Source organism: Natrix helvetica (assembly GCF_964273705.1).
Source record: "Natrix helvetica genome assembly, chromosome: 3".
Taxonomy (NCBI): Eukaryota; Metazoa; Chordata; class Lepidosauria; order Squamata; family Natricidae; genus Natrix; species Natrix helvetica.
Genome location: NC_138549.1, coordinates 64,207,133 through 64,230,425, shown reverse-complemented (window position 1 = coordinate 64,230,425; position 23,293 = coordinate 64,207,133). Strand labels below are relative to the sequence as shown.

At 35.6% G+C, this 23,293-nt stretch overlaps 1 protein-coding gene across 1 annotated transcript in view; it reads right to left on the bottom strand.

The window, feature by feature from the left end:
• Positions 1-23,293, bottom strand: part of PAPPA2 (pappalysin 2) — a gene marked incomplete at its 5' end in the record, with an annotated part of 152,127 nt that overhangs the window by 6,351 nt on the left and 122,483 nt on the right. Inside the window, 5 exons of the mRNA XM_081948792.1 lie at positions 1,522-1,620; positions 9,998-10,069; positions 13,093-13,202; positions 16,063-16,195; positions 17,821-17,989. Of these exons, the coding sequence (XP_081804918.1) occupies positions 1,522-1,620; positions 9,998-10,069; positions 13,093-13,202; positions 16,063-16,195; positions 17,821-17,989 (583 nt within the window). The remainder of the gene's footprint in view (positions 1-1,521; positions 1,621-9,997; positions 10,070-13,092; positions 13,203-16,062; positions 16,196-17,820; positions 17,990-23,293) is intronic.

Below are 23,293 nucleotides of genomic sequence, written 5' to 3'. Positions count from 1 at the left end.
AATTGCATTATGACAAAAGAGTTGCTTTAGTGATCACCAGATGCCATGTGCAAGGGCGAAGTAAATATGGATTTTGAAACAATCCAGAAGCCATGTCAATTTGTGATCCTGTTTGACTGATGATGAGTGGTTGAAATTTTCTTTTTTGCATATTTCCTCAGGGCATTGGTATTTCTCTTTTTTGCTTTATGTTTTGATTATGAGTTTTATTCTGTGCTCCACTTTGAGTCATCTTGATTTGGTGGCTTTTTAAATGTAATGATGTGTGCACAGATCTCCTGTTCTGCCAGCACTGATGAAATCTGTTAACACACTTCATGAAACATTTCTTGTTGGACAAAACACACCAGTTTTACCTGCGCATAATGATACATATTCTTAGAAAAGATAATCTGTATATACCTGGCATTCCATTCATCTTCATCCACAGCTTTATATGAAATGGGAGCTCATTCAAAGCAGTATTTGAAAGAGCTGCACTGAAAAGAGATCTAGTATCACAAGGAGTAATTAAGGGAAAGCCAGAGACACTTTTGTGAACTGGTCTCTTTGTGTGCCTCAAGTCAATAGTTTCTTCTGTAGGTGTTCTATGACTTGAAAAAGATACCCTGTGAACTCTGCTTATACTTTCTACACCAGCAATCAACTTCTCTGGGCCCATCACTTGAGCAACCTTGAGAGTTTGATAGGATTTATTTGACAAATAACACAAATGCCCTTTTTCTGGTACAATTGTGCCACATAAAATACATCATTTATAAGGAAAGAAACATGTCACGTCTGTTTAAAAAAACCAATCCAACTAACAAAAAAATTCAGGTTCTTTTTGGTTAATCCAAATTCAGTTATTTTTATGCACCAGGCCAAGGAGTTCAGCATATAATTTATACACAGACATCCAGGGAAAGGCACTATCTATAAATTTAATTTCTCATAAGTACTTGTGGATAAGTCCATCCATGGATAGGTGAGTCAGTTTGTTATAGTGGTGAAGGTGCTGGCCTAGAAACCAGGAGATTGGGAGTTCTAGTTCTGCCTTAGGCATGAAAGCTGCCTGGGTGAATTTGGGTCAGTCACACTCTCTCAGCGCAACTCATCTCACAGAGTTGTTGTGGGAAAATAGGAGGGAGGGGTATTAAGTATGTTCATCACTTTGAATTCATTGTAAAACAATAAAAGCAGGATAAACATCTAATTATTAAGTAAATAAATAATAGACTCTTGAATTTTTAGCCAAAAGACTATGAAAAAATGCACCACTATGGATAAGCCGACCCACATTTTTCATGGTATTTCAGTTAAAAATGTAACACATGGATGAGCTTGTCCATGTGTATATATGGAAAATGCAGGTACTTAAGTGTGTGTGTGTGTGTGTGTGTGTGTGTGTGTGTGGTGTATTTTGTGGGTAAGCTGAACTTGATTTTTTGGATACCTTTTGTCATTTAAAATTCTCGGCTGATCTGCAGAGATATACGGTATATTCCACTTTCTGTAATGGATAACTAACATATCAGTTACCTTCTTCGAGGAGACTGTGGAGGAACAACAGTCACCACCATCATACTGACAATAAGCTCGGTTGTTGATGGTATCACACCAGCCATCGGCATGGAAAGGCTACAAAGAAAGAGAAAAGAAATCTTCGGTGAATGAAGAGCAACAGAGAAAATCAATTAAGTGTTGGAAACAATGAATATTGAAACATGTTTTTTTTTTTTGTAAAACAAGCTAAGAGAAACAGACCATCAAAACAGATGGTCAAGAATCACTAAATATTTAGACATGCTACTGATCTAGCTATCGTGGTTGAAAAATGCAGATACATATGACATGACTAAATGAGTCCAAGAAATGGTTCTGCAGCCACAAAATGATACGCATTCAGGACTATCCATTCAGAAGAAGTCAACTTAAATTAAGTGAAATCCGGTTCATGTATATTTTTGAGTTATTTGAAGTTAATGAGAGAGTGATAATTTCCTAACATTCATAGATCACCATGTTTAAATGTGATTTGTCAAACCAAAATACTGGGTATCTCAAACATGAATGAAGCAAGAAAGCATAAATGCTTGAATGAGCTGGTACCACTTCACCATGTAATTTCTATTGGTAATGCTATATTGCAAATAAAAAAAACCTTGCTGTTATGTAATCAAGGAGGGATGTTTTATTACATTGTGGGTATGAGAGGTTTAAAATACATGGTTAATGAAGAAGATATGGCAACATCACGTCTCTACTGTATTGCTAGAGAACAGCAGGTAAGAAAGAAAACCACTACAACTAAGGAGATAATTTGACTATTCCCACTTTTTTGGTTGTATTCCACACAATAAGGTTTGTTTATCTAGATAATTATTCATTTACAAAGCCAGAAAATCATGACAGCTAGAATCTAGAATAGTAGAGTTGGAAGGGCCTTGGAAGTCTTCTAGTCCAACCCCCTACTCAAACAGGAGACCTTATACCATCTCAGGCAAATGGTTGTTCAGTCTTTTTTTTGAAAGCCTCCAATGATGGAACACCCACAACCTCTGAAGGCAAACTATTCCATTGGTTGATTGCTCTCATCATTAGGAAATTTCTCCTTAGTTCTAAGTTGCTTCTCTCCTTAGTTAGTTTCCATCCATTGTTTCTTATCTTGCCTTTTGGTGCTTTGGAAAATAGTTTGATTTCCTCATCTTTGAAGGAGCCCCTCAAATATTGGAACAGTATTATCTGGAAATATATTAGGTTTTGGAACAGTGCTACCATGTGCCACCTAGTCCTTCTTTTCATTAGAGTGATACCCAATGCCTGTAACTGTTCTTTGTATGTTTTAGCCTCCAGCCCCCTAATCATTTTTGTTGCTCTTCTCCGAACTTTTTACAGAGTTTCAACATCTTTTTTGTATTGTGGTGACCAGAACTAGATGCAGTATTCCAAGTGTAGTCTTACTAAAGCTTTGTAAAGCAGTACTAGAAATTCACGTGATCTTGATTCTATCCCTCTATTAATGCGCCCTAGGAATGCATTGAATCTTTTGGTGGCTGCTTCACAGTTGGTTCATATTCAAGTGATTGTCCACCAGGACTCCAAGAGCCCTCTCACAATTACTGGCATTAAACCAAGTTTCATCTAGTCTGTAGTAGTAGTTGTTCTTGTTGTAGTTCACAAATACAACTATTAATCTCCTATTGTAGTGAATGCTTGTTTAAAATGACTTCCAGATCAACATCTAAAGAGAGGAAATGGTGGGATGAAGAAAATATAAATTGTCTTCACAGTATATGACTCTTAACTGCTCTTGTCCCAATCATTTCAAATGGCCAAAATATATATTCATACTGAGATAAATTTGGGCATCTATGACAATTATTGGCAACCATGACATTCATATTAAAAATATTTATGAGCGGAAAAATTGAAATTAAAAATAATGAGAGAAAAAATTAAAGGACAGAAACAATAAAGTAGGACATAAAATATGTTGGAAATCATAGGCTCTTAACTACTGCTAAGTAATACGAATTATATGGAGGGTGGAACACTTGGAATGGTAAGGAACCAGAACTCAGGTCCTTTACATTCTGACATGCTTGGAATTTCAGTTAGATATTCCATTACTTAACCTAAAATAAGTCAGAATTGACTCTAAATTATAATTAATATAATTGGAATGCTATAATAAAAAGCGACTCTAAGGGCTAATATACAGTATACATTAAGTAATGCCATTATTTTGTTTTTGGAAATCTGAGTTCTAGATGAACAGCATATGGAAAAGACAGAGCAAAACATTTCAGGAGAATAATTGTTAGCATTTTACAAAGCAGTAATGCTTGACTATAGCTGTCTCGTATTTCTGAATTACTTTTCCCTTCTTTTTGTCTAGGTAGTCTTTGATTTACAATCACAATTGAGCCCAAACCTTTTGTGGTTAATTGAGACATTTGTTAAGTGAGTTTTGCTCCATTTTATGACATTTCTTGCCACAGTTGTTAAGTGAATTATTGCAATTGTAAAATTAGTAACACGGTTGTGAAAGTGAATCTGGCTTCCCCATTGACTTTACTTGTCAGAAGGTTGCAAAGGGGGATCACATGACCACGGGACACTGCAGCTGTCATAAATATGAGTCAGTTGCCAAGCGTCTCAATTTTGGTCAGGTGATCATGGGGATGCTGCAATAGTTGTAAGTGTGACAAAATCATAAGTCACTTTCTTCAGTGCCGTTGTAACTGCAAACAGGCACTAAATGAAGAGTACCTGTACTCACCAAATGCACATGCAAATACTTTCAAGGTCATTTCAAATGATAAATTTTGCTGCAGTGTGTGAAAAATTGTTTCTCAGTGCAAATAAGCAGGTATTGCAAATTACTTTCAATAAACAGTTACCTTTTACCCAGTTGTTTCTTTTCTCTGACCTAGGAACTACAACACATTTTCTTTCAGTTAGAGAGTTTTGATTCAGGTTTACAGAATAAAAGAGATGAAAGGAGGATCCTGAATTGTTGTTCAAGCAGGAAATCATTCCCAGACTTCCACATTTTGATTTCCATCCCCTGACAAGCGTAAGAAATTTCCATCAAAGCCTAGAAAGCATTTTTCTTTGTTTCCTAATTAAAGTCCAAATAAATAAATAGCCCCTCCCACACATCAATGCCAACAAAACAGCATTTTTGCAAAAATATAAATGAAACCCCATTTCTTTTCCAGGTTTTTAATGCCCCTCAAATGATTTATATAATGTTTGTAAACAAGAAAACTATAACTTTTATGGACTTATTTGGAAGGCAAGGTTAATTTCCAATATGAAGGGATTAAATGAACCATGAATTTTTAATGGTCTCATTACTACAACCTTAAAATTATTATTGGGGTAATAAGCTGTATCCAAAAACCCTTACATGCATTTCAGTAATGCCATGTTGTTTTGGAATTGATACAGATCTAGTCTGGTCTATTTTATTTTCCCTTTAATTTAGCAAATGCTCAATATAATTAACTGAATAAGCATAAGAAATCTATCTGGTTCAACATCCTAAGCAGTTCTCAATAACAATAAGACATTCAAACATTGGATGGATTGATCCAACCTGATGAAGCAATTTTACCTACTGAATTTCTTGTTGACGTTGGGGTAAGCAACCAAATAAACTCAATAACAGGATTATTAGGATTGGATTATGACTGGATCAGCATGTCAGTCAGTCAGCAACTAGTGTACACTTTTCTTGAGAATACTTAGAGGGCTGTTTGGACAGATATTGGCTGAATTGTTTCTAGCTCTTTAGTCCTGAGGAATATGAAGAGAACAGTTAATGGAACTCAATAAGGAGGTTAGTACTGGATCCAACCAATCAGAGTCAGTCTTCAAGGGTTTATCAGAATTAAGTCTTCCAGTCCACCCCCAATAATTTTGCTGTTTTCTGTGCAGAAGTTGTTTGTGGATCTCAGAAGAGGTCATATATGATTGCACTGAGGAGAACCTGAGTAACTCAGAGGATCTCTGAGACCTCAGCCCAAGCATCAAATTAGTCTATCTGATTTTTGGGACAGAGTAAAACATAAGAGCTCTTATATTTTATTTTTTACATTTTGGGATGGTTAGGCTGGTTGTTCTGCTGAGACAATTGTTTCTAAGTCTTAAACATGGATTCATACGACTTTTGAAAAAGTCATTAGGTCTTGAAGATAAAGTATTATGCACTTCTACTAATTTGGCTTTAGATGGGACACATTCCCAATCAAACCAAATCCGTAGATTTCAACTTAAAGCTCATATTTGCTGTTGAGGCTTATGCTACTGGCGTCTTCTGAATCTATTTATTGAAAAATATGTACGTATTTATGATAAGTGCACACACAACATTAAATGTAGAGGTATCATATAGATAACAAAGATATATACGGTCAGGGCAGCTCTCTTCCCAATTGCAACATACAGTTGTGAAACCTAGACCGGCAGAAAGTCTGAGCCAAGAAAAAATGAATTTCCTTTCATTTGTAATGCTGGAAATTATTTTGAAGACTACCTTGAACTGCAACAACAAATAATACAAAATGAAATAAAACATCTTGAAGCACTCATAATGAAACTAAGACAGTTTGGACACATAAGGCAAAGGCAAGAGTAATTAGAGAAGAGTCTGAAACTTGGCAGTCAAGGAAGAGGCTAATTCTACTGCTAATATCTTCAGTTGTTATATCTTTGGACATGTGATTTTAAATCCCTGAACTGTGATTTAAAGTCATCAGTTATTTTAATAAAATAGGACCTTGTATAACCTCCCTTTATTTTGGGGGGATGTTTAGTTAGCTTCCATATTCAGGGCTCGCTGCATAGTCAAATCCTGCGTACTTTCTGCAAATGTACATGTAAATAAGAAAATTTTGTAAGAAGAATGAAACTGTTAGGGAAATCGGCTTTTTTCTCCACTGAGTTAACTGACTGATTGTTTTGTGGACCTGAAGGAGCAAACCACATTTGCTACTATTGGTTTTGTGCTCCTTCACCACTATACACTGAGACAGCATGTACAGATAGATCATTTTAAAAACAGAAGAGTTCTCCTATTTTGGATACTTTATAAACCTATTTTTCTACTTCATTTAATTTGCACCAGGCTTATAAAAGATGCAGAGGGTTTCGGAGGTCTGCAGAATGCAAACACTTTTAAAAAAAATTTACCTCTTCAAAATCTTCGTGCGTCTTATACTCTGGTGTGTCTTATACTCCAAAAAATATGGTACTTCTAAAAATTCCTATGCCTGGTGCCAAACAGTTATATCCTCTATATTCTAACTACAAGCCCTCTGCCATGGTTCCCGCAGTAATACACCAAGGCTCCTTTCCTAATGTAAGTTTGTTTCAACACTGTAAAATGCTTTCAAGTAGGCTTTCTACAGAATGCCAATCTGCTGTGACCAAGAACCACACTTAATTTTGGGAGAGGAGGAGTGGATGCCTTTAAAGCTGCCAGAAATGGGTTTGGCCAGATTTTCTTTTTAAAAGATTGATTAAATTCATTTATTTTTTTTAACTGTGATGACAATTCAGAGCATGTGTGGCAATTTGCATCTGTTGCCCACTTCCAAAATGATAGAAAACCTTGTCTGCTTTCAATAATGATAGCTAGAAAGAGCTCCAAGAAATGTAAGCAGATGATCTTATTTCTCAACAATTTAAAAATAACAGTTGCCGGACTGTATTAGAACCATGGTATGTTTCTCTTTCTATTTGGTAATATCTTGAGGTAACATCATAAAGTATTGATATCTCTTCTAAATCCTACTGTGACATGACTCTAGTGTTAATTTAAAATACTTGAGTGGAACAGGAATTGGTAGCTGACCACATTCCAGCTGGCTTTGCTTTTTGTGGTAGTGTTCTCTATTTTGCACCTGATAGCAATAGCACTTAGACTTATATACCACTTTACAGTGCTTTACAGCCCTTTCTAAGCAGTTTACAGAGTCAGCCTATTGCCCCCAACAATCTGGGTCCGCATTTTACCAATCTCAGAAGGATGGAAAGCTGAGTCAACCTTAAGCCTGGTGAGACTTGAACTGCAGAACTGCTGGCAGCCGGCAGTCAGCAGAAGTAGCCTGTAGTACTGTATTCTAACCATTGCGTTAAATCTGCCTACAAGAAGCATTTTACAAGTGAAAGGGAACCATAGGCAAAAATCTTCGGGGGGATGGGAGCAGTTCACAGATTTCTTTTAGAGAGCAACAAGGAAGAAAAGGACAAGGACTGAAGCAAGCTTTAAATTAACAAATATATTTGAAATTCTTAGTCATATTTGATACACAACTATCCATTCCAAAGTATTGAATTAGAAAAAAAGATGGGGTTGTTCAAATTTTGCTTTTAGCGAGGAGAAGGAAAGGAATAGAGAGCACACTTGACTGTTGTTTGAAAAAGGTCAGTTCTAAAAAGAGAAGCATGAAACAGCTTTCTATGCCATCTGTTCTTCTCATGATAGTACAAGATTAAAGTGACCTGAAGCATCTGTAATTCAAAGTTTATTACACTACTATCATTATTGCTGATGAATTTTCCAAATGCTTCCCCCCTTTTGCACCCTCCTTGTGAATTTACAAATGCTTCACTCCTCATTACACTTAATTCCTGGCACAGAGAGTCTGAAAAAGTCAGAAAGAAAGATGGATGGCCAGAAGAGAAAAACCAAGTTTAGCCATTCTGGCATCAGACAAAGAAGAAATTAAGAGTTAGAATTAATCCAAATTACATCATAAGGTTGCCATTTTTAAGTCTAGGAAAAGGGTCTTGCTGGACCACAACATGAAGGTGAAGTCTCCATTGTACACAAGCATCTGATTTATAGCAATTTAACCATCATAGCATTTTTCAAAATTTGATGTTGTTTCATGAAATATGGAAACCTCTATTACTAATATTTTCCATAATTTGTCTCAAAGAACTGAACTTCCCAAGATTGGTGGGAAATTAGGAACAAGTATTATATGCATATAATATATTCTCACACTTTGTGATAAGAAGGTGCTAACTGCTTTCACTTCTGATGCTCACGTGTCCTAGGAAGTCTTCACATGCTAAATGATGAAAGAACATGGAAGAAGGCTTTTTATTCAGTAATTAAAATCAGCATTAGATTTTGATCCAGAAATGACCCAAGGAAATGCAGATTGATTCTACTTTCAAAATGAAAGATCTGAGTGAACATCCAGACGTGATAGCATGGGTTATACCAAATTGTAATGTGAGATTACATATATTGCAGGGAATGAACTACAGGTAGTCCTCCACTTACAACAGTTCATTTAGTGACTATTTGAAGTTACAACACCACTGAAAAAAGTGACTGATGACTGCTTTACAACCATTGCAACATCCCCATGGTCATGTGATCAGAATTCGGATGCTTTACAATTGACTTATATTTATGGCGGTTGCAGTGTCCCAGGGTCATGTGATCATATTTTGTGACTTTCTGACAAGCAAAATCAATGGGGAAGCTGTGTTCCTAACTTAACAGTTGCTTCACTTAATAACTGTGGCAAGAAAGGTAGTAAAACAGGGCATGATTCATTTAACAACATAAATTTTAGGCTCAATGTGGCCGTAGGTTGAGGACTACTTGTACACCAGAGGTCAGATTTCTTCTTCCATATGGATTACAGTAACAGTAGAAATTTGATTGATTTTCAGTCTGAAGAGGCATTATTTATTTGATAACCACAGAAGACATTTCTGCTAAATGGTTAGATCAAGCTCAGGCATGTAAAAAGTACCACCCAGTCAACCAACCATCTTGTGGCTTTGACAGTTCTCCCTTCAAAGTGGGTAGATCAACATTCAGGGCATTCATGTGTAGGAATATTGAAGAGCTCTAAGGCCCTCCTGAATAGTAAAATGGAAAGATACCAATGACAGTTGACAGACTGTCAGTTAAAAACAACAAGCCAGTTAAAAAAACCTCACTCGTTGGAAGTTACAACTGAGGTCTCAAGAAAACGGTTAAGAAGCCTGCTAATCAATTCTAAATCTTGAATCCAATCTGGTGAATATCACTGAGGGCTTGGAGTTGGTCATACTAAATGGCCGGTGATCCACCTCTCTGAAGCCCCTAGACTAATTGAATCCCTCACAGTGGAAAAGCCCCTCCTAGTGACTGCATCCTTCCTGAACTTCTTAAATTGAACTATACATAACGGATGTCTCTTCTCTCTCTATTGGTATTGATTACAAAGGGTACATTCTCAAAAATTGGGAACTGGTGACAATAATCCCAATTTACAATTGAGTTGCAATAAAAAGGACCCAGAAAATTAAAGATCCTTCTCAGTGCGATAAAGTACATTATATACAATACTAAATAAAATAAAATTTGAAAGAGATGATTAGAGACAAAGGAGGAGGGCACAGAAGCACAAGGATTTTTCCCTAAATGTTCCTTTGGCATATGATAGAGAATGAGAAAGGGGGGGGGGGGCAGACAGACAGACAGAATATTTCTTACCTCACAAGAAATAATACAATGAATAGATTTTGGGTTAGGATACCATTCCAGTTTTCCAGTACACACGATACTCTGAAGAGACATAAAAAGAGTTTTGCGTTAGTCAGAGGATAACAGCAAGCAATCTATAGTTTTTTCAAAAAAAAAAAATTACTGATGATATATATCTTATTTCACCAAAGATCTATTACATTCTATGCAATGCTAAAGATTTTGTGCGAATGGAATTACAAATTCTATACACAATCTCCTATATGGTAAAGAATTTTGATTTCAGATAATTTTAGGTTTTGCATCATCTTTTTCTTAAAAATCTTGATTTGTAAACCTTATACAGTATTTGCAGGCTTATCTTTGAAAGATGTTAGTAAAAATATTTGACTTTTAAACTTACCAAACCCCACAAAACAAACAAGGAAAATAATATTGTTCTTAGCTAACCTCAAAACATGTATACTTTTTGATAAGTATTATAAAATCATTTACATTAATGTACATCAGTGCTATAATATCAAGGTTACTCTATATATGGGAAATACTTATGTAGTGAAATTCTAAACCAAGCAGGTTAAATTCCTGAGACAAGAATAAGAAACATAGCTAAAACTAGTTTAAACTAGTCACTATATTTTTCCATATTTTTCTATATTTAAAAAGCATCATTGCTTTTTAAGCATCCTTGATTTTATCATCTCTATTTACCTTTTTATATATATTGTCTTTTCTTCTTTGGAATTATCAATTCTCAGTTTTTTAGGCTCTCATGAACTCCTTCCAACCACAACTTTTTCAGTCTTCCCTATCTCCACAAGTTAATCCGTATTCATTTACTCTATATGAACAATCATAATCAACATGCTTCCTTCAAACTGTATACCCTTCTGTATTTCACCCTCCTTCTCTCAACACTAATTCATTCTTGACTATTATCTTTTCTTGTTTTGTCACACACATTTCTGAAACATTCCGTTCTCAATGTATTCAACTTATTACAGGGTTCTCTTGAAATGACCCAGCTTGTTTCCATATAATGAAGTGAACAAAAGTAGACTCACATACATAACTATTTTTGCTTCTTTGAATGAAGTATAAATACATTTAGATTACTGTGTTTATAGTTGATGACTCCAGTTGGCACATATCAGTCTGTTTGACCCCAATCAATCTAGCCCAGGTCCCTAATCCACTTCATTGTTCTTCCTACTTCACCCTGATCTGTATGGCAGATACCTCTTGGAGACAATGATTCAACAATGCCATTAAAGTTCACAGAATATCCAGTCGACCATCAAGTCGAGGAAGAGAAGTGATTTGAAAATATACAGAAGGATCAAGAAATGAACAAAAAGAGAATTATGTTTAGTGACAGCTCCTGGCAATGGGAATAATTTAGTTTCACAATAACAAAACCTCCTGCCTATATTACTCTCTTTTCTGTTTCCCTATTCCCAGGAGAACACTTTTATGTAGCGAGGGGTTTTCAGCTGGAAGGGAAAACATTTCACACAAAAAACCAACAATAGGAGAAAATCAACTCAAGAGCATGCCACTTCAGAATTACAGACCTTAAAGGGCATAGATACCTTCTTCCCCTGTTTGAACATAACCAGCAGCACAATTGCAGTGTTTATATAATACAACACACAACAGTATCTAAAGGAATGAATCTTCGATAATCCTGAAAATTCCCATGAGGAGAAAGATAATCTTGGGTGGTAATTCAGCTCCATAACAACTTTTTTTAAAAAAATTTTTAAATGTTTTTAAATGCCAGCCCATATTCTTCTATTTCATTTTCAGGCAAACTCAAGTTAGATGAAGCAACAGAATGATAACATCTGAGGTATTTTAGCCAATTCCACTGAGAGGGATAAGAATGCAATTAGAAAAAAAGCTAAACATCAGATTGAGAAATTCAGAATAACAAAACCTGGGTCTAACATGATAACTTAGAATGCAGACAGATAATACGCAGATGTTTCAAGACCATTTTTTTCTGTACTTATGCATTTCTTCTTCCCAGAAAGAGCTGAAAAGAATGCCAGGCAAAGACTCAACCAGAGTACCTTCCCAAAGATCAACCCAGCATGAAAAGTGTTTGATATGTCTACATTCGTTATTTAAAAATCATGATTAAGTTCTTAAAACTATATCCCAATTGTTTCCAGCCATTAATACTTCATTGTTGCCTTTTCCCATTGCTAGTCTTGTTGGATACTTGTTCCATAGTAACCATTATGGGTTATAAAAAGCAATGGCTTCAAAACACTATATTGCCAGAAGAGTTAGCATTCTATTTATTACACTTATTTATCATATTTAGAAACTGCCGATCTCCCTCACAGGAGGGGCTATAACATTTTGACTTCCCCATGACTACACTGTCACATTCCGATTCTGTTACAAAAGTCTGTCACTGATCTATATGGCATAGGTTTTAGTTTGTTGGGATGTCATTACTCTTGCAAGTCAAAAGCAGAACAACATGAAATTTATTTTATTTATTTATTAAATTTGTTTGGTGCCTATATGACCACCATGTGACAAAGATGTTAAGGTTGTCACCTATACTTTATGGCCAAATCTACCATCTGCAGCTACATTGTCATTTTCAAACACAAGGCCTAAATTGGACTTCTTAAAAAGGGAAAAAAAGTAATTTAATCCCTAGATAAAAATGTAGCTTTAATTTTCCAGTTCACGTTGATTGTGACAATGAATTCTCCTTTTTTAAAATATTCAAATGTTAGAACCCCCCAAAAGAAGAGAAATGAGAAGAAATGTATTAAACTTCTAAGTAAGCATGGAGAAAAAGCTTGCCCCTTCAATTAGAAATCCAAGCTGCAGCCAGAGGAAGGAGGAAGATGAGTTTGCACATCATAACTCTTTAAGTTCCTTTCAAAATCAACTTCCATTTCTGTGTGGTTTTTTGCTCCTAGTCATACTCATTCATCATGATCAACTAGACTTTAAGATGGAAATGTACATAAGATTACTGAAGAAACTGTAACCAGCATTTTCCAGAGTTCTAGGTAAACAGACTAAAAGCTAATATATTCCACTTTCAAAGTTGCAGCACTTCCCCTTCTTTTTACCTGGACTTTAGTAGGTTTCAGTCTGTGGTCCATGGTATCAGCAGTGACATTTTCAGGCAATGTCACAGGATCTCTAGGTAGAAACAAACAGGAAGGCGTGCATGAAGCCCCTGTTACAAAAAAAGAAAGAAAGAAGTAGCAGATTATAATTTCCATTGAGAAATGTGTAAATGCCATGGACTTCTAAAAGGATTTGTATGATCTCCAATTTGAGTACATAAATTGAGTACATAAGTACATATTACTGCTCTGGTACTTACAAAACTTCATTCATCAACAATTGTGAGAATCTTTTATTTAGAAAAAGCAAGAGGAAGAGAGAAAAGGTCTAGATTGCTTGGTTGGGACTTATGCATATTTGTCCCTCCACACATCTTCCCACAATAGTTATAACTGTAACTAAAGTTGTCCCCTGCCACATTGCTCCATTGGTTTTGTTTTTTGTTTTGCCTCCTACAATTTTTACATTTGACAATCTGGAAAAAGTAAATGTCTAAGCAAAAAAATATATGCAAGATGTGCTGCATTGCAAAAGTTGCACATGCTCAATAGTATCTCCTCACCATCACCACCCATCTTATATAATCCTGTGTGTGTGAACATGCTCTGTTCTTTGGAAACCCCAAATAATTTTGGCTCCAGAAGCCCCAAAAGACTTTGCAAGCCTTTGGAAGCCCCAGTGAACAGGCAGCATAAAATGGAAGTATTTTGTTTTGAAATACTGATAAGCCGCAAATTACCTCTGATATTTTTGTTTTTGAAGATTTAAAAAATCAGGGAAGATTTATAAAATTGGCATGTTGGACTGAGATTAAAAGAAAAAACAGTTACATGGTTGCCTTTACTGGACTTTTGCTGACAAAATTTTGGTGGACATTTGGTAGCATTTTGATTTTACCTCAGTTAAGAGATGAGCTATGAGGAGAAGAGAGTTTGCTTTATTCTTTTTTTTTTTTGTAGAGACAGTGATAAGCTATTAAAATTGTTTTTACTAGCTGTGAAGTTAATTCTTTTCTCTTTCCCCTTTTTTATCCCATTGTTTCCCCCCACCCTTCTCGCTCTTTTTGCAGTTTTCTGCTTGTGGTTTTGGTAGTTTTTATTGACTTTTACTCTTTTCAACACTCAATAAAATTATTTGGCAAAATAAAAGATTAATCAAGAGAACCTTCATTTCTTTGGGTTGTAAATGGTCAAGATCAAGACTCTGGGTACAAGGGCCTGGTTTCCTTTTTAGGCAAAACTCTTAACTGTAACTTCAGCATGAAAGACTATGAAGCAGACATGGAAGATCATGGCACAGAAACAAAAAGTTGATCTTATTCAGATGAGAACAGATAGGAAATAAGAGATTTCTATCTGTTATTGTTCTATCTGTGGTTATTGTAGCACTCTTGATGTTACCTAGTTTGGGTAATGAAAGTTTTGCAAGAAAACAAAGTGTTTTTTTTTTATTTCACGGTTTGATCCAGATACATTAGCTTCATGTACAGCTCCTGATTTATTATCAATAGGGAGAAGCATTTTAGATTATTCAAATTCTACAGTATTTTTAACAGGCAACGAAGAGTATTGGATATATAGATGGATCGATGAATGGATCGATGGATGGATGGATCGATCGATTGATCAATATATATATATGCTATATATATATATTGTTTATATAATATATATAGTATATGCAAAGAATAAAATTTTCTTAAAGACAATTAAATATCACAGAGTATAGGTTTCAAAGCTATTTATTGCAGCTATTCATTCTTTGTCAACTTCAATTTCATCTGTTTGAAAAGTCTAGAAGCATGGCTATAAAAATTTCAACACATAATCATTAGATGGCATTACTCAGAAGTCAGTTAATCAATGCTAAGTTTATTATGATCTTAAGATAATATTAATTCAACAGAAGTTTCTTTATGTGCTTACAGCGTGCCCCAGATAATGTTTAAAAAGGGTTGGCTATTGATTTTATTATCTTGGCTACTCTTTTTTTCTGATTCCATTAACTAATCTTTACTGACATAATGGCAAAACTGATCAATATTCTATTGGATCAAACTTAATGATTAAAAACAGAATTTCTTTCTACTTTTTCTCCTTAATTTTTATTTTTCTTTCTTCTTTTTGTAAACTAAATTCATCATTTTTTACGGTTGATACAGTGTTTTGTCTTCTTTCCCAAAGTCACTTTCTGATAACTTTACAAATCACAGCAAGCTTCTCAGTTCTATTAATCTTTCCATCCTTTATGAATAATGAATTCTTCTTTTATATCTAAGATGCTTTTGCATGTACTAATCTCCTGGAAAAGCCTCTTCAGGGATAGGAAGATGTTTTTTCATCAGCTAAATCTCAGTGAAGGAAAATTCAGAGGTTTAATACTATTTGATTTAAAAATAGAGTTTACAGTTGGGAGACATGAGTAAGGATTAGGCCGTGTACCCCTTTGCATATTATTTCATTTTTCCTTTTGAGAATTACGCCAATTGTTTTTCTATCAACAACACCTTCCATTCTTTCTGGCTTCCAGGGTAAATATTTAATATGAATCAAACAGAGAAATATGTTTTGTTGTTTGTCTTTGGGACCTACCTGAATGTTACACTGGAAAAAGAAAAATCATAAAAACTTTTCTTGTTTCTATTAGGATTGCTCTGCTCTGTTTGTGTTAAAGCCTCACTCATATTAAACACTCATATGTTTTGCAACTATAAATGTCTAAGCAGAATATTTGATTTTAAAACAGCAATAGAAAGCTCAAGTAGAAAAGAAAACAGAGATATGCTGCAAATATTTATTTAATGTATATACCACCTATATCACAGTGGCATAAAATATAAACAGTATATAACCTTAATTTTTTAAAAAATAAAAAAAATGATGCTTTAAATATAGCCTGTTCCACAGATCTGCAAACAACTTAATATGAGAGCTTAGACAAATGGGATGATTAGAAATTGTTTTCCTTACCAATTCCATAACCTTGTTCACACTTGTATTCCACTGAATTAAACTCCTGCGGTAGTTCACACTCTCCCTGCAGTTCTTCACATAATTTAAATTCCTCTGTCCACAAGCCATTTTTAGTGCAAAGAATGGAAAGCTGAAATATAAAAGAAACAGATTAATTCATGAGCTGTACAGAATTTAAAGTCCCTCTTTGTTATTCACATTCACTATAGTCAATGTCACCCATACTTATATTTATACGAATGGTTATAACTTCAATGGGATCCTGTGATTCCCACTGATCGCAAGCCAATTGCAAAATGTTGGTGCCTTTCTTCTGCTCACAAAAAACAGTATCCAGAGTACATCATGTGATCTCTCCTTTTTCACGAGAGAGTTTGGCAGTCGGGGCCAGTGTTCAGATGCTGATTTCAGCCATAATGTTGTCCCTCCCTTTAGGGATATCAGTGTGCCATGGTGTTTACTGGAAGTTCTTCAAATATCGAATGTAAGATTTTTGAACAAGTCTTCAGTCTACCAACACACATACTGATGTAATCCGTGGAGTTTTAACATTTACTATGAATTCAAAATCAAAATAATAAATAAATGTAGGAAGTCTTTGTTTAGTGACCACAAATTGGAATTGACTCCATCGCTAAGTGAAATGGTTGCTAAGTGGTAAAATCATGTGACTGCGACTTTTGTTTTCCCCACTCCCCACCCTTTGCAATGGGATAATTAGCAAGAAGGGAATTTATGTATTTGTATTCATTATAGAAGAAAAGATTACAAGAGATTAAGCAGGCACACCATGGGGTATATACATCAAAAGTAATGCACTGGCACTGGCAGCCATAAACACACTAGACAGATAGTTCAGTGTAGTTCCCACTGTATGACTGCATACTTTCTTGCAATCCCTTCCTCTGCAATCTTTCCACTTTGGGAAGGCAGGGAGAAGAAAACCTCAAGTGATCTTTGTACGCAATCTTTCCTGTATCTGAACTGTTTGGGATTTTTGAACACACACACATATACCCAGTAGAGTAGTGCAATTGGAAGGGTTACAGAACAAGCAGCAATAGCACTTAGACTTATATACTGCTTCATAGTGCTTTGCAGCCCTCTCTAAGCGGTTTACAAAGTCAGCATATTGCCCCCAACAATCTGGGTCCTCATTTTACAGATCTTGGAAGGATGGAAGGCTGAGTCAACCTTGAGCCTGATGAGATTTTAACTGCTAAATTGCAGGCAGCCGGCAGGCAGCAGAGTAGCCTGCAGTACTGCACTCTAACTACTGAGCCACCATATGGGGAATAAAGTAGGCTGTCTGAATAGCACATTTGCAGATCTCAGCCCCAAGGATCACCTTTCGATGTGTATTCTCCATTATGTGCCTGTTTACTCTCTTGTGATTACTTCCTTCCTTCTAATCTCTCTGAACTACAAGGGGAGGGGGGGGACAAAGAAAAAAAACGTGCCACGCCCAGGTCAATGTCATAAATTTGAATGGAAGTCAGTAAGCAAGGACTACTGGCATTTTAGATTATTTAATGAGTAATGATTTTTTAATAAGGGATTCATGGAAAAAGCAGGAAAATAAATTCTGCTGAACAGGCCCAGTTGTTCATTCTCTTTTTATTACACAATAAAACCAAATTTGGCAATCAACATTCGGTAAAACTGACGCTGGGGCTGCCATATGGGTCAAGATTCAGCCTCACAACCCAATGGAAACCTGGCCTATTTGCGAACTGACCATAAAGTTGTCTTTACCGTCTTACTCTGTGGACCACAGCTAAGAACACACCGACTGTCAAGCTCAAAGCCATTGGTGCAGTTGTACATCCCTTCAAAGACTGGTGGGGGCGGTTTACAAACCACAGGAATGCAGCTCCCTTCCTCCCAGAAGCCAGTTTCAAGGCAGTGGATATTCAAAAATGTTCTGGGGATTTAGAACAAAAGAGGAAGTGGTTATGTCATTGCAACAATCACAGTATTTTGTGATGACTTTTGGGATTCATATTCCAGTCTTCTGTTGATCAAATACTATAAATTACCCTGTTGAGTCCACCTTCTCCTCCCCTTTTCTACCTAGATAGGTTACTTCAAGCAGGTAGACAAAAATATTTTAGAATCTGCATCTTGGGCCCCTCCTTAATAAATTCTTTCCTGTGGTTTCTCTGCTTTTTTCAGCTCTGTTAAGAAATTACACGGACTCCAAGGATGTGTTCTGAACATGGCTGTTTACTTCTGGAAGACACTGCTGTACTGCCACACCATAGCCATCTGAACAGCCTATTTATTTAGCACATTTTTATTCCACACTTCATTTGCAAAGCACAGGTCTCTTCTGATAACTAAGGTTACTTTTCCACATTTGTAAGAATAAGCTCTCTAAATAAACAGCAACTGGAGGATTTGGAACATGTCTTTGCATTACAGCCCTGGCTATATTTTGATGGAAAATAGAAATCAGCATGTTTATCAAACATATCCATAGGTGCACAGCACACATTTTAGACATTTTGTTATACATAATAGCATGCTACCATAAAGTACATGGGAGTGGCAGGAATAAGGTTAAGAATTTCTCTTGAAAAATGAACTTTATTAATAAAATAAATAAAAGTTTATTTGCAAGGTGACTTAAGTCTTTGCCAAGAAAATAAAAGAAAGGAGGAAGTGGATATACGAGAGATGGTTGCATGCTGGTCCTTCAGCATTCTGCAAAAAGATGAAGAAAGAAACATGGGAAATTAGAAAAGCAAAGTGAGAAAAGAAATAAAAAAAAATTAATGGAATATGAGCAAGATACCGCAATTGTCTACTTCCTTGTGATTCGTCTGAAAACATACCACAGAGAGGGGAAACAAGGATATTTAGTATGTGAAGGCATCTAAATAGCAACATAATGGAAGCACAAATTTGTGCTGGCAAAGATTTACCAGGCAGGGAGCACTGGAAGACTTGAGTACCCAAACTGAGCATTCCAAGACTCAGTCAGACTCTGTGTCAGCCAGTAAGGCTATTGTCCTAAAATCACACTGAGTTCAGGGCTCCATGATCTGTTTATGTGCTAAACAAAAAAAAAAATGAAAATCCCTTCAAAACCAGAAACTTGGGTGAAAAACAAACTGTCTACTTTCTCTGAATAGTAGGAAAACATGTCGTCCCCCGCCCCCCCAAAAAACCTTATTGGAAGGTCATACAAGACTTTTGTGCTCTCCGTAACAAAAGCAATACACAAAATTAAGATCTCAATTATAATAGGACGTGAGAAAAAATGGTTTTAGCTCTACAAAGAGATTTCAGGCTGGCATAAAAGAAGAGGACCTGAAGCATAAACATTATGCAAGTCTCCCGAGCTGATGTAAAATTTGATGCCATAATGCAATGTTTAATGTAACTGAAAAAGGACATAAAGTACACAAAAACATTAAAATTAAATAAGTTTTAATTCAGTCCAGTTATTTTTAGGACTGAAAAGTCATGGTATGTCACTCAGAGGCACCAAAAAATGTATCAGAAAAATGCTAATCTTTCATTGGCACTTTGGAAATTAGCAAACCAACCATGTCTTGTTAACTTGAATTTTATTTTCTAACAGCACATTTTGATGCATAGTTATTTTAAACAGCAGTATTGTGCTAAAGAATTTTACTTACAAACAACATCTGATCTGCATGATTTCTCTGAACTTGCACTCAGATACTTTTGGGAAATTTGAATTGATTTTATTTTAAGCCAAGAATATACAGTGACTCCGACACAGAAGTACCACACCTTAAAGACTTCAATATTTGCAGAACATGTTGGCATAATCAGATGTGATAGTTATGCCTACCAAATCAAAATAAATTATTTTGAAGTGATACGTATAATTTAGAAAGCAAAACTACGCACACCTGAACATCAACTTTTTGACTAGGATCAAAGCATTATTTTAGGGGGAAGAATATCAGCCTTTGAATTGTACAGATGCATGATTATTTAGCCAGGAGCACAGCCAGCTATGTTGTGCCCCAATGTTCCCTATAATGCAAAAGAATGTTTGCTTGCCCTGCTTCAGCCTCAGGCTTCTCCATGCTCTCATAGCCTCTCCCACAAGGAAACAATTCCACTTTGCAACTTCCCTAACAAGGCCCCCTTCTCTGATTCATATTCAAATCCATTTGGAAACATACAGCCAGTTCCTGTGCCCCTTTCTCTTCATCATCCTGAAACTATACAGTTTTGGCTTGGCACAGAGGCCTCTGTGAAGTTATTCTCTCCAGCTCTTTGTCATTTTTGTGGCTTTTCTCTGAATTCTGTCCAGCATGTTAATATCTCTCTGGTAAAGAAAAGAGGTTCTGTTGCCAGAAAATAAAAATAAAAAACACAGGAACAACAACTTATGCTGCTGAAACAATATTGCTTTACTTTATACTAAGAAAAGGGGTGGGAAAGCTGTCCGTTCACTCTCTTAGTCTTGTCAAAGTCTTATATAATGTATTACTAAGGAGGACAGCCCAGAAGCACTCTGACCTGGTGAAGGTCTGGCTATGAAGCCCACAAAGATGATGATAAGCAGCAGCTCTTTGGTGGATGTAATTAAAGCCATCTGCTCAGTGACTATATAACCATCTTCAGATAATTTCTTGAACTATGGTTTTTGAAGAGCAATAAGCAACAGTTTCTATTGTTATAAAGCTAACTCTAGTATTAATAAACATGATAGTTATTAACCATAAAATGTAAAAAGTAGGCATTGCAAGAGAAACCTACTTTTGCTTTTAGTGCCTTTTAATAATTTACACTATTAAAATAATTGACCCCTTCCTAATCCAGGCTCCACAATTTATCAACTCCCAGGACAGCTCTGCACTGAGCTCTCCAGCTTTGAATTGTCCCCTGGCAGGTTCTAGACCAGGGGTGTCCAAACTTGAGAACTTTAAGACTTGTGGACTTCAACTCCCAGAATTCCCCAGCCAGGGAATTCTGGGAATTGAAGTCCACAAGTCTTAAAGTTCTCAAGTTTGGATACCCCTGTTCTAGACCCTTCTCTGGATAGAAAGCAGGAAATTTGTGATTCTTGAATCTGATGAAAGCAAGCAGCAAATGTCTTTTGCTCTAGTTGTTAATCTCATATTTTAAGATTAACATTTTTGCAATCGTCTAGCTGCAAGTGTGCTACATAATTTGTTGTATTTTTTTTTAAAAAAATAATTTTTTAATAAAACCTTGAAACTATAGATTTATCATTGCTTCATTTTGGTATAAATAAGAATAGGAAATTAAAATAGAAAATAGAAACAAATAACTAAATAAAACCATTCCTCGCACAATTTGCCTGCTCCATTGATAGCTGCTGACTTGAATTTCAGTTATCCCTTCATTCGGTTTACAGATTTAGATCTTGGTATAGGACCCATGCGGGGTCTGTTATGGATATAAAACCAGAACTGTTGAGCATCCCAACATCATTCCTGAGAAGTAGCATCCTTTTCACTATTACTCAAGAGAAATAAACTAACTAGAAACTAACCAGAAACCAAAAATTCCTGGTTTGTCTCATTCCTTACAACTCAAAACAAAAAAAACAACATCTGTTTTTGGATTCTAGTTAGTTTATTGGATATCAGTTAGTTTAACTACTTCTCCTAATAAAAGAACTAAGCAGTAGATCAGATAACAGATGATAATAAATGACTAGTTGTATTATGAATAATAAACACCACATATTCAGCACATATTTACCATTATATTCAACTATTTCTTCTGCTCTAAGATGTTACTGCAGTTTATAAAATATAATTGTGAATGTTTTTAATGAAACATGGAAAACGTGAAGTTTATCTATTTTTATTGTTTTTCAGCAGTTTTTTTCTAGTAGACTTTCAAAACCAGGTTTTGAGGAGATAGAGGAGACACTTATGTGGATAGGGAGATTTTGATCCTCCTGTTTCATAAAGCCAATACATAAATTACTAATGAAATCTGATTGGTAGGACCTTCAAGACAGAAAGACAGAAAACAAGGGAATTAATTATCCACTCAATTAATTTATTGAAATTGTTATTACTTGATGTAGTCGTCTGGCTTAGAAGTTTTCACAAATTAATAAAGAATAAATCTATTAACAATTATTACCCACTCTATTCCCTAGATTATATGTTACTGAATGTGCCAAGACATAAAATACACAAGAAAGCAATTGCTTTGATAAACTTGTGAAGGGTATAGGATGCTGCATTCATTTTACTCTGGCAGTTCAGATTTTAAAATTCTTTAGTATATTCACAGCACCAAATATTAGCTGAGAAGAAATAATTTTATGTTGCACTGTGAAAATTCCAAAATATATTATTGACCACTTTGGGAAATAAAATGCTTGACTAGTTGTATCTCCAGTAAAAGCATGCAAGAGGGAGACATGGAGTTATTTAAAAAACAAATTCTTTGCACCTGTGCACTGGTTTATTTTGTTTCGTCTGTATGTAGCAAACACACAGCACTATGGGGGAAATGATTTCTGTGCCCTTACATCTTAGATAGTAAACATTTCACAATGGGAGTAGAACAGAAGATACAGAAATTCAGCAGGTAGGACTGGAGAAGTTTTGAAAGTTCCATTAAGAAGTATGAAAACTAGAAAGAAATTTATTTGTAACACTTTTTCTGGAGATGCAGATGTCACCACTAGTTGACCCTGTAGTTCTTTCCTAGTGCTGTTTCCATAACAATGAAACATCAAAGAAGATAAATGGACACTGATATACGTCCGACCTTAAAATACATATTTCACTCGTTATGAGAATAGCAACTAACACGCCATCAGTAGAAATGCATGAATTCATTTCCAATCTAGGATATTTTTGCTTGAGGTTATTCTTTTTTTTTTTAGAATGAATTTACTCCACTTGATTCCAGAGGACAGAGGTCAATTCCATTCCCAAATTCAACTGCCAAGAGCTTTTTAAAAATAAATTGATATGGATTTCTGAGCCAAGCACTGAGCAGCAACGCTAGGGGAAAAGCAGAATCAGAAAGAAAGCGACATTCCAACGGGCTCATTAGCCTGTAAGGGGCAGTTTCTATTGGAACTCACAAAGATCAAACTCCTCAAGTATCTCTGTTTCCAAGCCAGGCTTCAATGTTTCCTCTCAAGGCAAAGCAAACAGAAAGTCCTGGAAGCAAATTATCTGTGTTCTTCCTTTCAACTCTAAGCTTAGCCTTTACTTCTATCATGCATCAGATCCACAGTTCA